The following is a 22,737-nucleotide window of genomic DNA, read 5'->3' on the forward strand; positions in this document are numbered from 1 at the left end:
TTTTGCATTCAATTGTATGTCGATGCCATTTATCTTTCAATATTTATTGAATATATATATATTTTAATGCTTGTAAGAATATTCTTTGACACATTTTCTCTTCCTTTGAAATTCTTATAGGACAGAACATGGACACAATGCAATCGGGATCAAGAAGAAGGTACAGATCTGTTGTAGGACAGCTGCATTTGAAGTGTACATTTAACCTACATAGCAGTCAATACAAACTGACATCTATTAGCATACAAATGTGTGCAAATGATCAGTTCAGATCTTCTCAGAAATGAATCAAGTCCATGGAATGGATATAGACAAAAAGAGAATTCAAGGACTATCAGAGGTAGAGAGGCGAGGCAGGGGTGAGGACATCATCCTGCTATTTTGACAGTCCCTGAAGGACAATACAGAAGAGGGATTTGCTCTTATTCCTTCCCTTTCTCTAATGTATTTTGTAATAAAATTAGCAACTGTAGTAATATCGTTTCTTTACTTTACTAGGACTGGAGACCACAGCAGCGATTCTGCTCTTGCCCAACCTCTTCAATGAGGACCCGAGTGGCCTTTATGTCCGTGACAAGGTATGCCTATGCACCAATCATCTGTTTCTTCATAAACATAGGTGTGCATGCTTATATAAAACTACAGCTGAACATTTGTTATGTTCTTTGTTAATTGTATGTGTATTAATATTTTCTTACTTTTGTTGACACAGATTTCACCGCTCTTCACTCCTTTACTGCACATCGGTGGAAATCCATTTCACCATGAGAGTGAAATCCCGCTGGCCTTTGATGGGGAGAACATCCACGCCCTCGAGGACGTCCCCATGGGACTTGAGGCTCTGCTAGGGCTGTATTTTTTTAATTTTCCCTTAAATGTCAGAAAAACACTTATGTTGTTAAGTTACTGTGTTCTGGGGAGAAGAGAAGGTGGGGTGAAGTTACCAGGGCCGGTCATAAAGATGGCAAACTTCCTAACATAACTAAGTGGATACGATATACACACTAAAGCTGAAAAATCTGTATTTAGCACCAAGTCTACAATATTGTTAGTTTACCTATGATTCATTTTTAATGTATGTTGTTTTTATTGTACATCATTATGTATATATATTATATGTCTTGAAAAGCACTATACAAAGTAAATGTATTATTTATTATGGTCTGACATGTCTGCAGAAATGTTGCAATATTGTAATGTGTTTTGTTTGGTAAATTGTTCTGTAAATATTTATTCACATTTGTGGTGCCACTAAATAAATAATGAATTATTTAAATAAATATTGTCAATATTGTTATTAAAATATTTTTAATATGTATGTATGTTTTTTATAATGGAGGGAGTGTGGCCAGGGAGTTTAAGAAAATGGATACTCCAGGAACCTTTACTTTTTAGAGTGTATATTGATAAAAGTCCCCCTTGTCCGAGAGACATTTACATAGTTATACACAGCCCAGTTTGGGATGACTATTTTGGGGCGAAATAGCGGCTTCAACAGACAGACCTGATATCGCCCATAATTCAACGTCCTTGGACGTCGCTTTTTGCCTGCAAGTATTTTCTCAACTGCGATACCAACTCCAGTCCGCAGATGGAGATGTGCGTCTTTCAGGTGATTCTGCCACTGTGACGTATAATCTAGTGGACGGGACGCTTCTTCAACATCAACAGCTAGTCAGCCACCTTGGTTAACTCTAACTTAATGAAAAAAGGTTTATTCAATAAGTCTAGTAATTCCTCTCATACTGGGAAGAACCCCCCCATGCCTTAAGGGCAGTTTATTACAAATGTAGTACCCGGACAGAGAAAATCCAATAAGCGTTTTATAGTTTCATCCTCATGGTAACTTGCCCTAAAGTGGACACACTCTCCTCAGTTTCTGAGACAACTGCCCAGACTTTGTAGACAGTTTAATAATGCTTAAACCTCATCTTTATCAAATGATCCATTAAAGATACCAACTCAAAACCTACGTTCGTCTGCATATGGGTTGTTTAAATTTTATCTAATTATATTCCCAGTATTACTTTATCAAATCTCTAGTAATCATTATACACACAATTCTCCATATTTATCATATATTCACAGAACCCATATAAAACGTAAGACATTCTCAGGTACTCACGACAACCATTCCATTTGCTTTTTCAAGGACTCTATAGCTACGAAGCAGCTCTCCAAACATACTCCCAGCGGAACCAAAAAAAATAGATCGCTGTTACTATCTAAACTTCAGATTAAGACTCAATCACAGACGTCTCATATTGCAGTCACACAATGCTATTCCCAAACATAGCTAATCAATTAGTTGTTTTTCAACAATATTTTAACCTACAGGAATATTTTCTCATTTCTGTCTCATGGCTAGCTCATGGCTAGTTCCTAGGATATTTTGTTCTTAAAGTTATTTAACTGTAACTTTAACTTTTTTAATGTAACTCATACATTTACATCTTTCAATACTTCTAAAATGGGGTTCAGGTTTAAAATAATGACAGGTTTAAAACAATTACACCTTACACAGGTGCACCTTATCATACATGGTCTTAAAAAACCTCTACAGACCACCCATCCCGGATCCGGGATCATCCTCATCAGAAATGCTGACTAGCATAGCCTAGCCTAGCGCCACAGGGATATCATATAATGTAATTTCATGAAATCACAAGTCCAATACAGCAAATGAAAGATAAACATCTTGTGAATCCAGCCAACATGTCCGATTTTTAAAATGTTTTACAGCGAAAACACAACATATATTTATGTTAGCTCACCACAGTAGCCCAACACACGCCATTTTTTCACCGTAAAGATAGCTTTCACAAAACCCACAAATAAAGATACAAATAATCACTAACCTTTGAACACCTTCATCAGATGACAGTCTTATGACATTATGTTATACAATACATTTATGTTTTGTTCGAAAATGTGCATATTTATAGCTATAAATCGTGGTTCTACATTGCAGCCATGGTCACAAATGGCACCAAAATGTCCAGAGAAATTTTAGACAGCCACGTAATCTAACAAAAAAACTCATCATAAACTTTGCTGAAAAATACATGTTGCATATATAATTAAAGATACACTGGTTCTTAACCTTTCACGAGTATCTACCCCGGATCCGGGAGCACCCCCCACCCCCCCCACACTGATTAGCATCGCTAGCGTAGCGTCACAATTAAATAGTAGCATCTAAATATCATTAAATCACAAGTCCAAGACACCTAATGAAAGATACAGATCTTGTCAATAAAGTCACCATTTCAGATTTTTTAAATGTTTTACAGGGAAGACAAAATATGTAAATCTATTAGCTAACCATGTTAGCAAAAGACAGCCTTTTTCTTTGTCCACCATTTTTTCTCAACACCAGTAGCTATCACCAATTCGGCTAAACTAAGATATTGATAGCCACTAACCAAGAAAAAAACTCATCAGATGACAGTCTGATAACATATTTATGGTATAGGATAGGTTTTGTTAGAAAAATGTACATATTTCAGGTATAAATCATAGTTTGCCATTGCAGCCAGCATCACAAATCTCACCAAAGCTCCTAGAATTACTACAGACAGCAACCTGTATTACCAATTTACTCATCATAAAACATTTCTTAAAAATACACAGCACATAGCAATGGACAGACACAGATCTTGTGAATTCAGACAACATTTCAGATTTTCTAAGTGTTTTACGGCGAAAACACAATAAATCGTTATATTAGCATACCACATGTGCAAACGTTACCCGAGCACTGATTCTAGCCAAAGAGAGCGATATCATATCATCGCCAAAATATATTAATTTTTTCACTAACTTTCTCAGAATTCTTTAGATGACACTCCTGTAACATCATTTTACAACATACATATACAGTTTGTTTGAAAATGTGCATATTTAGCCATAAAAAAACGTGGTTATACAATGAAAATAGTAGCAAAACAAGCCTGGAAATGTCGGTCGCCATCTTTGAGTGATCTAGTTTAATCAATAGCTAATCATATACTTGACTAAAAAATACAGGGTTGACAGGAATCGAAAGACAAATTAGTTCTTAATGCAATCGCTGATTTACATTTTTTAAATTATCCTTACTTTTCAATACAGGTTGCGCCAAGCGAAGCTATACAAAACAAGATGGCGGCATAAGCTCTAACATTTTTCGACAGAAACACGATTTATTATCATAAATTGTTCTTACTGTGAGCTGTTCTTCCATCAGAATCTTGGGCAAAGAATCCTTTCTTGGGTCTAATCTTCTTTTGGTCGAAAGATGTCCACTTGTCCGTCGAAATGCCCACTAACGTACGACCGGGAGCCCGAAATGTGCCCAGCGCGTCAAAGTGCACAACAAAGCAATGCCTCAAAATCGCACTAAAAGGATATAAATTGCTATACAACGGTTCAAATTAACTACCTTATGATGCTGTTAACACCTATAACGGGTGAAAACATGACCGGAGAAATATTACTGGCTACACTAATGCTTGGAAAAAGAGCAGGGCGGTGTCCACCGCGCGTCCGGCGCAGCTGGAAAAGAGTTCCTACCTACAGGTTTTTTTCTTTTATAGTGGCTGTGATTGCGCAATCGATACCATTCAAAGCGTCATCACGTAAAGGCATCCAGGGGAAGACGTAAGCAGTCTCCGTATCCTCATAGCATTCACAGTGGCCTTTAAACTGACTCCAGATCAGGGGCCAAAATGTGTGAAATCTGACTCCATGTCAGGGAAATTGCTGTAGAATGAGTTCTGTTCCACTCAGAGACAAAATTCCAACGGCAAAAGAAACTAGAGAGTGTTTTCTATCCAATAATAGTAATAATATGCATATTGTACGATCAAGAATTGAGTAGGAAGCCGTTTCATCTGTAGAGACAATTATGCTAATTTGAAACAGCACCCCCTATAGTCACAAGAAGTTAATGCAACCACTGTGTTAGATTTAAAAAAATAACTTTAGTACAAAGCACAGCATGCAATAATCTGAGACAGCGCTCAGCCATTCTCCGGGTTAGAAGGATTACTTTATCCTATCCTAGGTATTCCTTAAAGAGGTGGGGTTTCAGGTGTCTCCGGAAGGTGGTGATTGACTCCGCTGACCTGGCGTCGTGAGGGAGTTTGTTCCACCATTGGGGTGCCAGAGCAGCGAACAGTTTTGACTGGGCTGAGCGGGAACTGTACTTCCTCAGAGGTAGGGAGGCGAACAGGCCAGAGGTGGATGAACGCAGTGCCCTTGTTTGGGTGTAGGGCCTGATCAGAGCCTGAAGGTACGGAGGTGCCGTTCCCCTCATAGCTCCGTAGGCAAGCACCATGGTCTTGTAGCGGATGCGAGCTTCAACTGGAAGCCAGTGGAAAGAGCGGAGGAGCGGGGTGACGTGAGAGAACTTGGGAAAGTTGAACACCAGACGGGCTGCGGCGTTCTGGATGAGTTGTAGGGGTTTAATGGCACAGGCAGGGAGCCCAGCCAACAGCGAGTTGCAGTAATCCAGACGGGAGATGACAAGTGCCTGGATTAGGACCTGCGCCGCTTCCTGCGTGAGGCAGGGTCGTACTCTGCGAATGTTGTAGAGCATGAACCTACAGGAACGGGTCACCGCCTTGATGTTAGTTGAGAACGACAGGGTGTTGTCCAGGATCACGCCAAGGTTCTTAGCACTCTGGGAGGAGGACACAATGGAGTTGTCAACCGTGAAACCGTGATTGTCCATCTTTAGGATGTTTTTCTCATATATATCCAATAACGTCCCAGACGGAGCATTTCTTCGTGTCTACCTAACGCATTGCAGACAACGATATGACAAACCGAAGTGCGTAGCCAAGTACTGCCAATATGGCTGACCTCTCACTCCAATGAGTCCCATCCGGTTCCAGAGAAGGCTAGAAACTTCATTCCACGTTCTACTGCCTGTTGACATCTAGTGGAAGGCGTATGAAGTGCAAACAGATCCATAAATACAAGGCAATTGAATAGGCAATGCCTTTCACAGAGACCCATTTCATAAATATCACTTCCTGTTTGGAAGTTTGCCTGCCAAATGAGTTCTGTTTTACTCACATATATAATTCAAACAGTTTTAGAAACTTCAGAGTGTTTTCTATCCAATAGTAATATATATGCATATCATATGATCTAGGAGAGAGTACGAGTCCGTTTAAATTGGGCACAATTTTATCCAGAAGTGAAAAGGGCGCCCCCTATTTCCAAGAGGTTATTAACTAGTAAACACAGATTCTAGTTTTCATCCAGTTCACACAGATAGCTGGCTCGGCCCTCTTTACACCTCCAAGGTGCCCCCTCACACAGGAATACACACTCAGAGCCTCCTGACTGGGCCCTGTTTACACCTCCACACAGGAATACACACTCAGAGCCTCCTGACTGGCCCTGTTTACACCTCCACACAGGAATACACACTCAGAGCCTCCTGACTGGGCCCTGTTTACACCTCCACACAGGAATACACACTCAGAGCCTCCTGACTGGGCCCTGTTTACACCTCCACACAGGAATACACACTCAGAGCCTCCTGACTGGGCCCTGTTTACACCTCCAAGGAGCCCCCCTCACACAGGAATACACACTCAAAGCCTACGAGGCTTTTCTAAAAACTCCACTTGTTTTGCTCACCTCATTCTTTTCTTTAAACTACGTTTGAGATGTGGTATCCACTCGGCTCGCTGCCTCTCAGATCAAAGGTGGGTCCATCTGCTCCGTTCCCGAAGTGTGGTTTCCCTGAGATCCCAAGTGCACGATTTACCCAGGTCGTCAGAAGCGGTCACCAAGTGAAGATTCACATCCCCATCACCAAATGCGGTTGTTAAGTTTCTCTCCTCATTTGATATTAAAGAAATTATCACACAAGTCAGAATTATTCTTAAACTAAACCTTTATTACTTATAAGGGAGCAGATCAATACAATGCACACATATAAAGTGAATCAATTGAGTGCTAAACGATAATGATGGCTGGTCGATGAATCACCCCCAGATGATTCATTGAGAGCCACGAGACAAAAGTACAAAGGTCTTTTATAGCCAAGATACACCCCTATCAACCTACATGACCAACAACAGATGTATAGAATGGGTCACAAGGTTAAGATTTGTATGAGAGATAGTTATAATTCTCAGCAGACAGTATCTGCTGTAAAAACAGTACTCTTTGTGTAGAGACCAGGGTCTGGCCCTGGGGTCATCTCTCCCTGGTACTGTATAGAACAGAAACATTAACTCATGCTCTGGAATGTGGTCTCTTTAGGTTTTATCACCCAAAAGACATTGTAAATGTCCTGTCAGAGTGTTCTCCCAGAGGCCCATCCTCAGTAGAACACACAGACACAATAGTTCTAAGAACCCTCTATTCTGTTGCATAAAACAACCATTTGATCCAATAAAAGTATTATAACATAATGTTGCAGTTTTGTTCTCAGTGTCCACTGAAAGTTGACTAGTAACAACAACTGGGACATAAAAGTCACCCACCATGAGACCCACTAAATCTGCCCAAGAAGAGGCAAACAAAAAAAATGGTGTTACACATACTGACTAACGAGGTGTCACCAATCAGTGCGCCCTACGTGCTAACGAGCTATACGTGCTAACGAGCTATACGTGCTAACGAGCTATACGTGCTAAAGTCCAACCTCAAAACATAAATGGAAAAGCGAAAGCCTGGAACACCTTTCCCATTAAGACAACAAATAAATCCTATAATTTTTGTTGGCCAAGTTTGCTCACCACCAACAGAAAACAACTTCCATTTCACATTATAATCAACTACAATGCTTGACCTTCTACAATATAAACATAGTGTCTACTGGCTGTCAACAATTAAAAACAAGAAAAAACACGCATTTCTAAATAATAATATACAATCGTATTATTTTTTTCTCCTTTTTCATTCTATAGAATCCTAAAACTCAATAGCTTCTAGAACTCTCGTCTTCCTAAAACTCACCATGTTCTAGAACTCTCGTCTTCCTAAAACTCACTAGCTTCTAGAACTCTCGTCCCCTTGGAACGAGCCCAAACAAAACTCATCTCCAATACGGAAAACCGTGCAGTCAAAATAAATTGTGATCCATGGCAACGCAATGGCTAAACGCAAAACAATGACTGCCCACACTTGAAACAATCAGCAACCAAGTTGTCCTTAACACAGACATGTCTGATTTCAAGAGGAAACTCCTGCAATAACCATAGTAACTTTCCACCTCACTGCGGAGCTTCTCTCTCTTTTCAGGGTTCACTCGATAGGCATGTTGTTGGATCGGGGCCCAGTCCCCAATGTCATGCTCTAGTACATTTGGGTTGGCACATCTGAGAATGAACCCTGCTATTCTAAAAGAAGGGCAACAATGTCAATATATTTATACCCGAAAATTGTCAGTTGATTGCATAAATAATTATGATTACTAAAAGTTACATGAATTGTAAATATGAATGATCAAAACCAAATGGACACTCCTTTGTTAATATGTATTGTCAATAATTCACTTAATGGTAAGGCATGGTATAATAAAAAATGTTAAAAAAAATATTTGATTGCATAGTCTTATTTTCAACGACTTTTCAATTACATTTTGCTAGGTGGGATAGCCTCAATGTCAAAACACAGTTTTAACGTGTCCAAATCAATAACCAATATGCAGAAACAGTTTGGGATAAATTGAAAACCTAAACATAACATGTGCTATTTACACAAACATCTGCCACAATAATCATATTTCTTGTATTTTTTTAAACAAGCTCCTTATAAACTGCACAAGCACCAGAAACGCTGTTTTGACAAGTAGCAATAAATCACTGATATCGATTAGAGGGGAAACGTGATGTTGGAATGCGTTTAAATGTAGGGGTCGCTAAACAAAGGAACGCAACACTTATTTGTCATAACTAATCAATTTCATGCTAAAATCATTTGTGCGACAGGAGGGAGATGAGGTTGCACGTACTGTTAAAACTAACAGCTCAAAAACCACACTGAATCTGGGAATAATGTGAACTTACTAAATCTCATAAATAGTACTCTTTCAATTCAGAGCCTGGATTTCCCCCCTGAGGATAATATCCATATCATGTTGAAATCAATAGAACAGGGGACAAACATTTAGGCTTCTACATTGTGACAATATTAAAATACTCCTACTACAATGTTTAAACATTCTACATTGTGACATTAATTCATTGATATCATGAAACACCTCCTTCATGTATTTTCTGATGTTTAGTCAGAGATCTTTTATCAGATTACCTCTGGTCACAGCTATACGATTTCTCTCCTGAATGTGTTCTCTGGTGCACTGTCAGATAGCTAGATCTAGTAAAACTCTTCCCACATTGACCACAGCTATAAGGTCTCTCTCCTGTGTGTGTTCTCTGGTGCACTGTCAGATAGCTAGATCTAGTAAAACTCTTCCCACATTGATCACAGCTATAAGGTTTCTCTCCTGTGTGTGTTCTCTGGTGCACTGTCAGATTGCTAGATTGACTAAAACTCTTCCCACATTGATCACAGCTATAAGGTTTATCTCCTGTGTGTGTTCTCTGGTGCACTGTCAGCATACTAGATTGACAAAAACTCTTCCCACATTGATCACAGCTATAAGGTTTATCTCCTGTGTGTATTCTCTGGTGCACTGTCAGAGAGCCAGAAGTAGAAAAACTCTTCCCACATTGATCACAGCTACAAGGTTTCTCTCCTGTGTGTGTTTTCTGGTGTGTAGTCAGATTACTTGATGTCATAAAACTCTTCCCACATTGATCACAACTATGAGATTTCTCTCCTGTGTGTGTTCTCTGGTGTGAAGTCAGATTGCTTGATGTAGTACAACTTTTCCCACATTGAGCACAGCTATAAGGTTTCTCTCCTGTGTGTGTTCTCTGGTGCACTGTCAGAGAGCCAGAAGTAGTAAAACTCTTCCCACATTGATCACAGCTATAAGGTTTCTCTCCTGTGTGGGTTCTCTGGTGCACTGTCAGAGAGCCAGAAGTAGTAAAACTCTTCCCACATTGACCACAGCTATGAGATTTCTCTCCTGTGTGTGTTATCTGGTGTGAAGTCAGATTGCTTGATGTAGTAAAACTCTTCCCACATTGATCACAGATATAAGATTTCTCTCCTGTGTGTGTTCTCAGGTGTCTAGTCTGACTCCTAAATTTAGTAAACCTCTTCCCACATTGATCACAGCTATAAGGTTTCTCTCCTGTGTGTGTTCTCTGGTGCACTGCCCGATAGAGAGAAGTAGAAAAACTCTTCCCACATTGATAACAGCTATAAGGTTTCTCTTCTGTGTGGATTCTCTGGTGTTTAGTCAGACTGCTAGATTTAGTAAACCTCTTCCCACATTGATCACAGCTATAAGGTTTCTCTCCTGTGTGTGTTCTCTGGTGTAAAGTCAGAGAGCCAGATGTAGTAAAACTCTTCCCACATTGATCACAGCTATAAGGTTTCTCCCCTGTGTGTGTTCTCTGGTGCACTTTCAGATAGCTAGATTGACTAAAACTCTTTCCACATTGATCACAGCTATAAGGTTTCTCTCCTGTGTGTGTTCTCTGGTGCACTGTCAGTTCACTAGAATGATAAAAACTCTTCCCACATTGATCACAGCTATAAGGTTTATCTCCTGTGTGTATTCTCTGGTGCACTGTCAGAGAGCCAGAAGTAGAAAAACTCTTCCCACATTGATCACAGCTATAAGGTTTATCTCCTGTGTGTGTTCTCTGGTGCACTCTCAGAGAGCCAGAAGTAGAAAAACTCTTCCCACATTGATCACAGCTATAAGGTTTCTCTCCTGTGTGTATTCTCTGGTGCACTGTCAGAGAGCCAGAAGTAGAAAAACTCTTCCCACATTGATCACAGCTATAAGGTTTCTCTCCTGTGTGTGTTCTCTGGTGTTTCGTCAGACTGCTAGATTTAGTAAACCTCTCCCCACATTGATCACAGCTATAAGGTTTCTCTCCTGTGTGTGTTCTCTGGTGCACTGTCAGAGAGCCAGAAGTAGTAAAACTCTTCCCACATTGATCACAGCTATAAGGTTTCTCTCCTGTGTGGGTTCTCTGGTGCACTGTCAGAGAGCCAGAAGTAGTAAAACTCTTCCCACATTGACCACAGCTATGAGATTTCTCTCCTGTGTGTGTTATCTGGTGTGAAGTCAGATTGCTTGATGTAGTAAAACTCTTCCCACATTGATCACAGATATAAGATTTCTCTCCTGTGTGTGTTCTCAGGTGTCTAGTCTGACTCCTAAATTTAGTAAACCTCTTCCCACATTGATCACAGCTATAAGGTTTCTCTCCTGTGTGTGTTCTCTGGTGCACTGCCCGATAGAGAGAAGTAGAAAAACTCTTCCCACATTGATAACAGCTATAAGGTTTCTCTTCTGTGTGGATTCTCTGGTGTTTAGTCAGACTGCTAGATTTAGTAAACCTCTTCCCACATTGATCACAGCTATAAGGTTTCTCTCCTGTGTGTGTTCTCTGGTGTAAAGTCAGAGAGCCAGATGTAGTAAAACTCTTCCCACATTGATCACAGCTATAAGGTTTCTCCCCTGTGTGTGTTCTCTGGTGCACTTTCAGATAGCTAGATTGACTAAAACTCTTTCCACATTGATCACAGCTATAAGGTTTCTCTCCTGTGTGTGTTCTCTGGTGCACTGTCAGTTCACTAGAATGATAAAAACTCTTCCCACATTGATCACAGCTATAAGGTTTATCTCCTGTGTGTATTCTCTGGTGCACTGTCAGAGAGCCAGAAGTAGAAAAACTCTTCCCACATTGATCACAGCTATAAGGTTTATCTCCTGTGTGTGTTCTCTGGTGCACTCTCAGAGAGCCAGAAGTAGAAAAACTCTTCCCACATTGATCACAGCTATAAGGTTTCTCTCCTGTGTGTATTCTCTGGTGCACTGTCAGAGAGCCAGAAGTAGAAAAACTCTTCCCACATTGATCACAGCTATAAGGTTTCTCTCCTGTGTGTGTTCTCTGGTGTTTCGTCAGACTGCTAGATTTAGTAAACCTCTCCCCACATTGATCACAGCTATAAGGTTTCTCTCCTGTGTGTGTTCTCTGGTGCACTGTCAGAGAGCCAGAAGTAGTAAAACTCTTCCCACATTGATCACAGCTATAAGGTTTCTCTCCTGTGTGGGTTCTCTGGTGCACTGTCAGAGAGCCAGAAGTAGTAAAACTCTTCCCACATTGACCACAGCTATGAGATTTCTCTCCTGTGTGTGTTCTCTGGTGTGAAGTCAGATTGCTTGATGTAGTAAAACTCTTCCCACATTGATCACAGATATAAGATTTCTCTCCTGTGTGTGTTCTCAGGTGTCTAGTCTGACTCCTAAATTTAGTAAACCTCTTCCCACATTGATCACAGCTATAAGGTTTCTCTCCTGTGTGTGTTCTCTGGTGTAAAGTCAGAGAGCCAGATGTAGTAAAACTCTTCCCACATTGATCACAGCTATAAGGTTTCTCTCCTGTGTGGATTCTCTGGTGTTTCGTCAGACTGCTAGATTTAGTAAACCTCTTCCCACATTGATCACAGCTATAAGGTTTCTCTCCTGTGTGTGTTCTCTGGTGTAAAGTCAGAGAGCCAGATGTAGTAAAACTCTTCCCACATTGATCACAGCTATAAGGTTTCTCCCCTGTGTGTGTTCTCTGGTGCACTTTCAGATAGCTAGATTGACTAAAACTCTTTCCACATTGATCACAGCTATAAGGTTTCTCTCCTGTGTGTGTTCTCTGGTGCACTGTCAGTTCACTAGAATGATAAAAACTCTTCCCACATTGATCACAGCTATAAGGTTTATCTCCTGTGTGTATTCTCTGGTGCACTGTCAGAGAGCCAGAAGTAGAAAAACTCTTCCCACATTGATCACAGCTATAAGGTTTATCTCCTGTGTGTGTTCTCTGGTGCACTCTCAGAGAGCCAGAAGTAGAAAAACTCTTCCCACATTGATCACAGCTATAAGGTTTCTCTCCTGTGTGTATTCTCTGGTGCACTGTCAGAGAGCCAGAAGTAGAAAAACTCTTCCCACATTGATCACAGCTATAAGGTTTCTCTCCTGTGTGTGTTCTCTGGTGTTTCGTCAGACTGCTAGATTTAGTAAACCTCTCCCCACATTGATCACAGCTATAAGGTTTCTCTCCTGTGTGGATTCTCTGATGAAGTTTAATGGCTGATGTGGAGGTGAATCTCTTCTCACAGTCAGAGCAGCAGTGAGATTTCTTCCCTGTGGATCTCTGCTGGTGTTTCTTGACGTGTTCTGATCTGGAGAGACTCTTCTCTGCCTCTTCAGCATCATGAGGTTGTTGAGGCTCCCCAGAGGATCCACGATAGTCCCGTATCTCTCCTGTGTGAACAACAAAGTCAAATGGTTTAAGGCCCACAACAGTGGAAATCCACTGTAAAAGGTGATGCCAACAGCGTAGCCATGATGTTGTACAACAATTGACGTCTGTAATGAATGTTACAATTATTTGACAATTGTCTTAAAATGAGCAAGAATAGTCATATTTTAGTAGTAACATCGATGATTGTAGACTAGAAATAAGTTATTCATGTTGTTGAAACTAAGCAGTGTGCCAGACGACTTTGGTCTCCAATATAAGCCCCTTTCTGTGTTTAATAAAATTGCGGCACGAGGGCGATGCACATGCAATTTGGTTGTAGAAATTCCTGCCTGCTAATGAGGAAACCGACAGTTATGGATGTAGTATATCTGTCTGGAGCAAAAATGGTGAGCAAAGATTTTAGTTTTTCACAGTGTATTCTGAATGTGAATGGGGGAAAACTCAGGGGAGTAACCTCCATTTCCAGGATGCTTATGAGTTCATTTCACACTACTTTGGATTATAATTGTAAGGCTCGTTTGAATGTCCTGTGTAATATAATGTTTGCTACAGTATTAAGAAATATGTTTAATTATTGAAGATTCGCGTTAATGACAGTCTCCATTTGGGTGTTGTCAATAAAGTTATGATTTTTTAAATGTATTTTTAATTACATTTTCCCCCCACCTTTATTTAACCAGGTGTCCAGTTGAGAACAAGTTCTCATTCACAACTGCCACCTGGCCAAGAAAAATCAAAGCAGTGCAACAAAAAAACAACACAGTGTTACACATGGGATAAACAAAAGTACAGTCAATAACACAATATAAAAATCTATATACAGTGTGATGGAGTAAGGAGGTAAGGCAATAAACAGGCCATGCTATGGGTGGGTGTTGCTATGGTGACCAGTGAGCTGAGTTAAGGCGGAGCTTTACCTAGCAAAGACTTATAGATGACCTGGAGCCAGTGGGTTTAGCGATGAATATGTAGCGAGGACCAGCCAACGAGAGCATACAGGTCGCAGCGGTGGGTGGTATATGGGGCTTTGGTGACAAAACGGATGACACTGTGATAGACTGCATCCAGTTTGCTGAGTAGTGTTGGAGGCTATTTTATAAATGACATCACTGAAGTAAGTATCGACAGGATAGTCAGTTTTACGAGGGTATGTTTGGCAGCATGAGTTTAGGAGGCTTTGTTGTGAAATAGGAAGCAGATTCTAGATTTAATTTGGGATTGCAGATGTTTAATGTGAGTCTGGAAGGAAAGTTTACAGTCTAACCAGACACCTAGGTAATTGTAGTTGTCCACATATTCTAAGTTAGAACCATCCAGAGTAGTGATGCTAGTCGGGCGGATGCGGGCAGCGATCGGTTGAAGAGCATTTAGTTTTACTAGCGTTTAAGAGCAGTTGGAGGCCACGGAAGGAGAGTTGTATGACATTGAAGCTCATTTGGAGGTTTGTTAACACAGTGTCCAAAGAAGGGCCAGATGTATACAGAATGGTGTCGTCTGCGTAGAGGTGGATCAGAGAATCACCAGCAGCAAGAGCGACATCATTGATATATACAGAGAAAAGAGTCGGCCCGAGAATTGAACCCTGTGGCACCCCCATAGAGACTGCCAGAGGTCTGGACAACAGGCCCTCCGATTTGACACACTGAACTCTATCTGAGAAGTAGTTGGTGAAGCAGGCGAGGCAGTCATTTGAGAAACCAAGGTTGTTGAGTCTGCCGATAAGAATGTGGTGATTGACAGAGTCGAAAGCCTTGCCTTAACCTTTATCACTAGACACCTCATAGTGAGCTACAGGTAGGAATCAGCAATGAATCACAATAATGAGACACCTCTGGGGAGGGGTGTCTGCAAATTAATTTTTTTATTTTTTAATATATACACTGGGTAGAACAAGTATTTGATACACTGCCGATTTTGCAGGTTTTCCTACTTACAAAGCATGTAGAGGTCTGTAATTTTTTATCATAGGTACACTTCAACTGTGAGTGACGGAATCTAAAACAAAAATCCAGAAAATCACGTTGTATGATTTGTAAGTAATTAATTTGCACACATATATAAGTAGGACTAGTCTACCTGGTTACACATATAGAAGTAGAACTAGTCTACCTGGTTACACATACAGAAGTAGGACTAGTCTACCCGACAACACATAAAGAGGTAGGACTAGTCTACCTGGTTACACATATAGAAGTAGAACTAGTCTACCTGATTACACATATAGAAGTAGTACTAGTCTACCTGGTTACACATATAGAAGTAGGACTAGTCTACCTGGTTACACATATAGAAGTACGACTAGTCTACCTGGTTACACATACAGAAGTAGGACTAGTCTACCCGACAACACATAAAGAGGTAGGACTAGTCTACCCGACAACACATATAGAAGTAGAACTAGTCTACCTGATTACACATATAGAAGTAGGACTAGTCTACCTGACAACACATATAGAAGTACGACTAGTCTACCTGGTTACACATATAGAAGTACGACTAGTCTACCTGGTTACACATATAGAAGTAGGACTAGTCTACCCGACAACGCATATAGAAGTAGAACTAGTCTACCTGACTACACATATAGAAGTACGACTAGTCTACCTGACAACGCATATAGAAGTAGGACTAGTCTACCTGGTTACACATATAGAAGTAGGACTAGTCTACCCGACAACGCATATAGAAGTAGGACTAGTCTACCTGGTTACACATATAGAAGTAGGACTAGTCTACCCGACAACGCATATAGAAGTAGGACTAGTCTACCTGGTTACACATATAGAAGTAGAACCAGTCTACCTGGTTACACATATAGAAGTAGAACTAGTCTACCCGACAACACATATAGAAGTAGGACGAGTCTACCTGGTTACACAGATAGAAGTAGAACTAGTCTACCTGATTACGCATATAGAAGTAGGACTAGTCTACCTGGTTACACATATAGTAGTAGGACTAGTCTACCTGACAACACATATAGAAGTACGACTAGTCTACCTGGTTACACATATAGAAGAAGAACTAGTCTACCTGGTGACACATATTGAGGTAGGACTAGTCTACCTGGTTACACATATAGAGTTAGGACTAGTCTACCTGGTGACACATATAGAAGTAGGACTAGTCTAACTGACAACACATATAGAAGTAGGACTAGTCTACCTGACGACACATATAGAAGTAGGACTAGTCTACCTGACAACACATATAGAAGTAGGACTAGTCTACCTGGTGACACATATAGAAGTAGGACTAGTCTACCTGGTTACACATATAGAAGTAGGACTAGTCTACCTGGTGACACATATAGAAGTAGGACTAGTCTACCTGGTTACACATATAGATGTAAAACTAGTCTACCTTGTTACACATATAGATGTAAAACTAGTCTACCTGGCCTGCACACAAATGTAGGCCTATAAATGTGCCCATATGGGGATGTCTGATATTATTTCTGATTGTCTTAATGCACCACCACTGAGTTGTGGAGCTTCTCAAAGCACATTTTTCCCCCCCACCTCAAACAACAAGTAAACAAAGTCTAATCAAAGTCAATTGCAAAGGAGAATAACTCCTCAAAGTATTTGAAAAATATTTCCAGCTCTCGCCCTTTCGATAACCACTCGGCACAAAAGGGAAAAACGTAATGCGCTGATCCAGTGGAAATGTCAAAACACCTGATTCCTTCTTATCCCTTTCACAAATAGCCTACAGCTGTGTCGGTCGAGAACTCACTGGCACGGGAAACTGAGGGCCCAGAATATTTTATACAATGTTTCAAGTTCGTTATGGACAGGCCATGTGATTTATAGGACAGTTATTTGCAATATTTTTATTTGTTGGCTTTATGTAGGCTATTTTTTACATAGGTGGCAATGGCAATAAAAGTTACTTTTAGATTTGTATAATTTTCATTTAGATAGAATGTAGATTAATCACAGACAATGTTTGAGATACTATTATAAATGAAATGAAACTGTTCCAGTAAAATGAACATATGAAAATCATAACTGTCACCAGATCAGTAGAAATGGTAAGATACATTTGCACTCCAAATGTAGGTTGCTGACTGCTTGTGTAGCCGATTACCAGCAACGTCAGAATGTATGAAGGACAGCAAGAGGAGGTGGTTCAGGAAGAGTTTATTCTCTTCTGGTTGGGCGTTATTGATGTAATGGCATGAAAATAAATGCTGAATATTATACAATGATTTATCAACAGCTCTAACAATTTGACCCTACAGGAAATCTACACTGGCAATTCTAGAATATACTATATAGCCTCGAAACCTGGTTAAACTATCATTATGACATCATGGATGAATTCTAGAATATACTATATATCCTAGAAACCTGTTAAACTATCATTATGACATCATGGATGAATTCTAGAATATACTATATATCCTAGAAACCTGGTTAAACTATCATTATGACATCATGGATGAATTCTAGAATATACTATATATCCTAGAAACCTGGTTAAACTATCATTATGACATCATGGATGAATTCTAGAATATACTATATATCCTAGAAACCTGGTTAAACTATCATTATGACCTCATGGATGGCCAGTCCTTGTACTCATAGTGTAGTGAATTCAGGGGTACAAGAGTACAAGTATATGTTGTACCCCATGGTTCTGATGGGGTACAACAGTTGAACTAAGCTCATGAGGCATGTGTTATATTCTCCAAGAATCAATGGCTATAAATAAATCATTTAAAAGTCAAAATATGGATGTAGCAATTGCAGATTTCCCTTTTAACACCAAACATCAGTTCAACAACTGCAGAGTTTGTACCTCTGTATTTAAGACAGTACTTACCAGTGGTAATCACGGCCCGGTTTCTCAAAACCATCTTATGGCTAAGTTCATCTTTAGAACCACTGGATGCCTTAAATTGCGTTTGGGAAATCGGGCCCAGATATCCAGTTTCTTCCTCCTCTTCTTCCGATGAGACCGTATTCTCCCCCTCCTCCGCTTTCACTTCAAAAACTGAATCCTCCTCATCTTTTACTGTAACACCCTCCTCCTCTTTCACTCTGAACGCCTCTTCTTTCACTGTAACGTCTTCCTCTTCTTTCACTGAAACGTCTTTCTCTTCTTCTTTCCCTGTAACAGCCTCACCCTCTACATGTTTTTGTTTTGTAACATCCTTCTCTTCCTCCTCCTCTTTGATGAGAGCTTCTTTCTCCGTCCAGCAGACCGTCTCTTCTTCAGCAGGAGGAGAGTAATTTAGTGAACTCATGGTCTGAGATGTTAGCTAGCTAGGCTAATGCTAACTTAACCAGCCCGCTAGCTTAATAATAACAACAACACCGTAAATATGAAATGAAATAGGATAACTAACTAACTAGACGACAGAAGAGGGTTTAAAACACAGTGGCTAATATACACTAAAGCGTCTAAAGAGCTTTATGGGTTCGGCTATTTTGGCTAGCAAGCTACCGAGGTGGCTGACTAGTTGTTACTGCTGTTGAAAGAAACGTTCCGTCCACTAGATTATACGTCACACTAGCAGCATTGCGTTCCGTCCACTAGATTATACGTCACACTAACAGCATTGCCTTAAAATCGCACACTGCCATCTGTTGACTGGAGTGGGTAACGCTCAGTCTGAACCTCTGACTGCGATGGAGATGTGCGACTTTAAGACAATGACGCTAGTGTGACGTAAAATATATATTATAATGTTCAGACAAAAAGTTCGTGTAGGAAGCATGAGTTTTTACTCACCAGTGTAACAATACAGTGTGGTTAAAGACTTAGTAACTTAGTTGTGTTCACGATCTGGTTCCCTATAAGCACAACCAGTTATGTTTTTGAATTATCACATATGTATTAATTTATTTCGGGATTCTGGGTAATCCACAGCAGATTTATGGAGAACTGCTGTGGGTGAGTTCAAAATTGAATAGTCCCGGGATAGAAATATATAAAGTTGACATTACATCATAAAATCCACCTTTTAAATCATACATTAGCAATTTATGTTTTAGTAACTACTGTTGTTGGTTTGGTGTCAAATAAGCCTCTCTTTATATGTTATTTGCCAAATCTCAGTTTCAATGTGGGTTTTATGCTAAAGTTCCCTCTTTCAAGTTGTTATCTAACTGGAAAATGCATCTTCTTTAGGAGTGGTATTTTTACCGTGTCGACTACTGATCATTCATCCACACTGTGTGTCTCATCAATGCAGGTCATTTATGACAAATGTATAGAGTATATGTTTTTTAAATTCATGAACACCAGCCTGTTTATTAGCCCGGTTTTGTTAGTTTAGGTGTATTATACTTCCTCGCCACCAGAGGGGGACATCGAGTCATTTCCCAGGTATATTTTGTTAGTAAAATGGATGACAGTTTATTCTGATGTAGTGAATATGAGACACATGTAAACAATTGCTTCATTTATTATAGTAAATTAGAAATTATTAGGAATCCACTCTACGATCTCAATAACTTTGATAGACATTTCAATTGTTTTTTGTTAGTATATTATAGGGCAGATTAATGTAGAATTGCTGTGGGCGTGCTATTTATATCCCGTCACTACTGATCATTCATCCATACTGTGTGTGTCCCATCATTGCAGCTTTGGAAATAAATGAACTATCCATCCATTGCTCCTTCCTGTGTTGACTCACTGACTTGAGAGACCAGGAAGGTCACACTAGCTCGATAGGTTGATATCTAGCTCAAGCTTCACCTCATGCTTTTCATGCACTGTGTGGTTGTGTTATCTAGTGGGAACCCGTTAGCACGGTGGGCTCTGGTGACTTCTTGCCGTGGGCTCAAAATGACAGAGGAAATCAACCTGCTTGCTCCTTTTTGTTTTGTCAACTTTTCGATATGGATGTTATGTTTGAAACCGGAGGTACGAGGCCTTGAAAGCATTAAACTTCAAAGCAGTGCTGATGCCTGTATTACTTTATCAGCAGCACGTCATCAATGACGTCTGAAGATTCATTTCATCGAACAACCACCTGATTGGTTTGGTTTGGTTCGACACTGCTGGCGACTGCCAACTGACTGCTCTACAAATCACCTTACATCATAAATAACTACTCATTATTATTGAAGCAGTGTGTCACTTTATCAGCATTGATCAATGACTTCTGAAGGTTAATTTTCTCCCATCATTCTGTTTGTCTCTGATCTTTTGATCTGCAAACACGTTTAGGTTTTGTTAGTTTGGTTCTAAATGGTCTCGGTGCTGGTTGGCTACGCTGGTTAGGCTAATAGCTAGTTGGCTAAATAGCTAACGTTAGCTGGTTGGCTACGCTTGTTAGGCTAATAGCTAGTTGGCTAAATAGCTAACGTTAGCTGGTTGGCTACGCTTGTTCGGCTAATAGCTAGTTGGCTAAATAGCTAACGTTAGCTGGTTGGCTACGCTTGTTAGGCTAATAGCTAGTTGACCTGGTGGTTCTAATGACCTGGTGGTTCTAATGACCTGGTGGTTCTAATGACCTGGTGGTTCTAATGACCTGGTGGTTCTAATGACCTGGTGGTAATAATGACCTGGTGGTTCTAATGACCTGGTGGTTCTAAGGACCTGGTGGTTCTAATGACCTGGTGGTAATAATGACCTGGTGGTAATAATGACCTGGTGGTTCTAATGACCTGGTGGTTCTAATGACCTGGTGGTTCTAATGACCTGGTGGTTCTAATGACCTGGTGGTAATAATGACCTGGTGGTTATAATGACCTGGTGGTAATAATGACCTGGTGGTTATAATGACCTGGTGGTTCTAATGACCTGGTGGTTATAATGACCTGGTGGTTATAATGACCTGGTGGTAATAATGACCTGGTGGTAATAATGACCTGGTGGTTGGCATAACGCAAGCAGAACCCGAGAACAGGATGGCCTCCACCACACAGCCTGATGACACTGCACCAGCCTACCAGTCTGCTCCAGCCCAGTTTAGAATACCAGTCTCCCAGTCTGCTCCAGCACAGGTCAGAATACCAGTTTCCCAGTCTGCTCCAGCACAGTGTTCTCCAGCCCAGGTCAGAATACCAGTCTCCCAGTCTGCTCCAGCACAGTGTGCTCCAGCACAGGTCAGAATACCAGTTTCCCAGTCTGCTCCAGCACAGTGTTCTCCAGCCCAGGTCAGCCAACCAGCCTCCCAGTCTGCTCCAGACCAGGTCAGTCAACCAGCCTCTCAGTCTGCTCCAACACAGTGTGCTCCAGCCCAGGTCAGAATACCAGTCTCCCAGTCTGCTCCAGCCCAGGTCAGAAAACCAGCCTCCCAGTCTGCTCCACCCAGATAGTCACCCACAACTGCAATCCTTATTGATTCAAATGGGAAGTTCTTAGAGAGGGAGAGGGAGTGAAAAGGTAGAGAGGCGGAGAGAGGGAGTGAAAGGGGAGAGAGGCGGGTGAGAGGGGAGTGAAAAGAGAGAGAGGAGGAGAGAGGGAAGTGAATAGGGAGAGAGGCGGAGAGAGGGGAGTGAAAAGGGAGAGAGACGGAGAGAGGGGAGTGAAAAGGGAGAGAGGCGGAGAGAGGGGAGTGAAAAGGGAGAGAGGCGGAGAGAGGGAGTGAAAAGGGAGAGAGGCGGAGAGAGGGAGTGAAAAGGGAGAGAGGGGAGTGAAAAGGGAGAGAGGGGAGTGAAAAGGGAGAGAGGGGAGTGAAAAGGGAGAGAGGGGAGTGAAAAGGGAGAGAGGGGAGTGAAAAGGGAGAGAGGCGGAGAGAGGTTGACAGTTTATGACAAATAGTTAAACAATTTTGCATGTAATGGCTTATGCAAGGAACTAATGCCTAGATGTTTTGAGGGGTAAGACTATTCAACAGAGAACCATCTACTATATTTTGATCAACATGACGTGAGCAATTGATAATGTGGAAAAAAGCTGACACTTGTACATTATCAATTGCAATTTGTTCAAAGGAATAAGAAATTGCTTTAATGATGTGCACAAGTGACTAGATGATTTGGAATTTGTACAAGTCGTATCAAGAATTGCACTTTTGATCTAAGAAATGCACCAAAGCGACTGAGGAAAACTGTAATCAATTTCCCAGTGGAATACAACCTAACAGACAAGAAGCCATTCTTTACAAAACAGTATGAATACAAACAATGGCAGGGCTGATTGGTGATGGGGAGGGTATGGGGCATTAAGTGAGCTAGATCCTTTGATTGCCTTTGGGAGCCTGTCAGATATGGTCAAAATATCTGTAAGATAATTTGTAATACAAACATATTCTATTTGGAGATGTTTTTTTTCCATTCAGGGATCTCATTCCCTTTTGTACTTTAACCATTTGTACATTGTTACAACACTGTATATATATATAATATGACATTTGTAATGTCTTTATTGTTTTGAAACTTCTGCATGTGTAATGTTTACTGTTCATTTG

The 22,737-nt window shown here is 40.7% G+C and overlaps 1 protein-coding gene across 1 annotated transcript; it reads right to left on the reverse strand.

Moving 5' to 3' along the window:
* Positions 1-8,547: 8,547 nt before the first annotated feature.
* Positions 8,548-18,905, reverse strand: LOC129846527 (zinc finger protein 721-like). The gene is made up of 2 exons (XM_055914459.1): positions 18,192-18,905; positions 8,548-13,357 (listed from the first exon to the last, which is right to left on the reverse strand). Exons 1-2 carry the CDS (start codon positions 18,613-18,615, stop codon positions 9,258-9,260), a joined length of 4,524 nt encoding a protein of 1,507 aa, XP_055770434.1. The 5' UTR covers positions 18,616-18,905; the 3' UTR covers positions 8,548-9,257.
* Positions 18,906-22,737: the final 3,832 nt, after the last annotated feature.

Source organism: Salvelinus fontinalis, unplaced genomic scaffold (genome assembly GCF_029448725.1).
Source record: "Salvelinus fontinalis isolate EN_2023a unplaced genomic scaffold, ASM2944872v1 scaffold_0578, whole genome shotgun sequence".
Lineage (NCBI taxonomy): Eukaryota > Metazoa > Chordata > Actinopteri > Salmoniformes > Salmonidae > Salvelinus > Salvelinus fontinalis.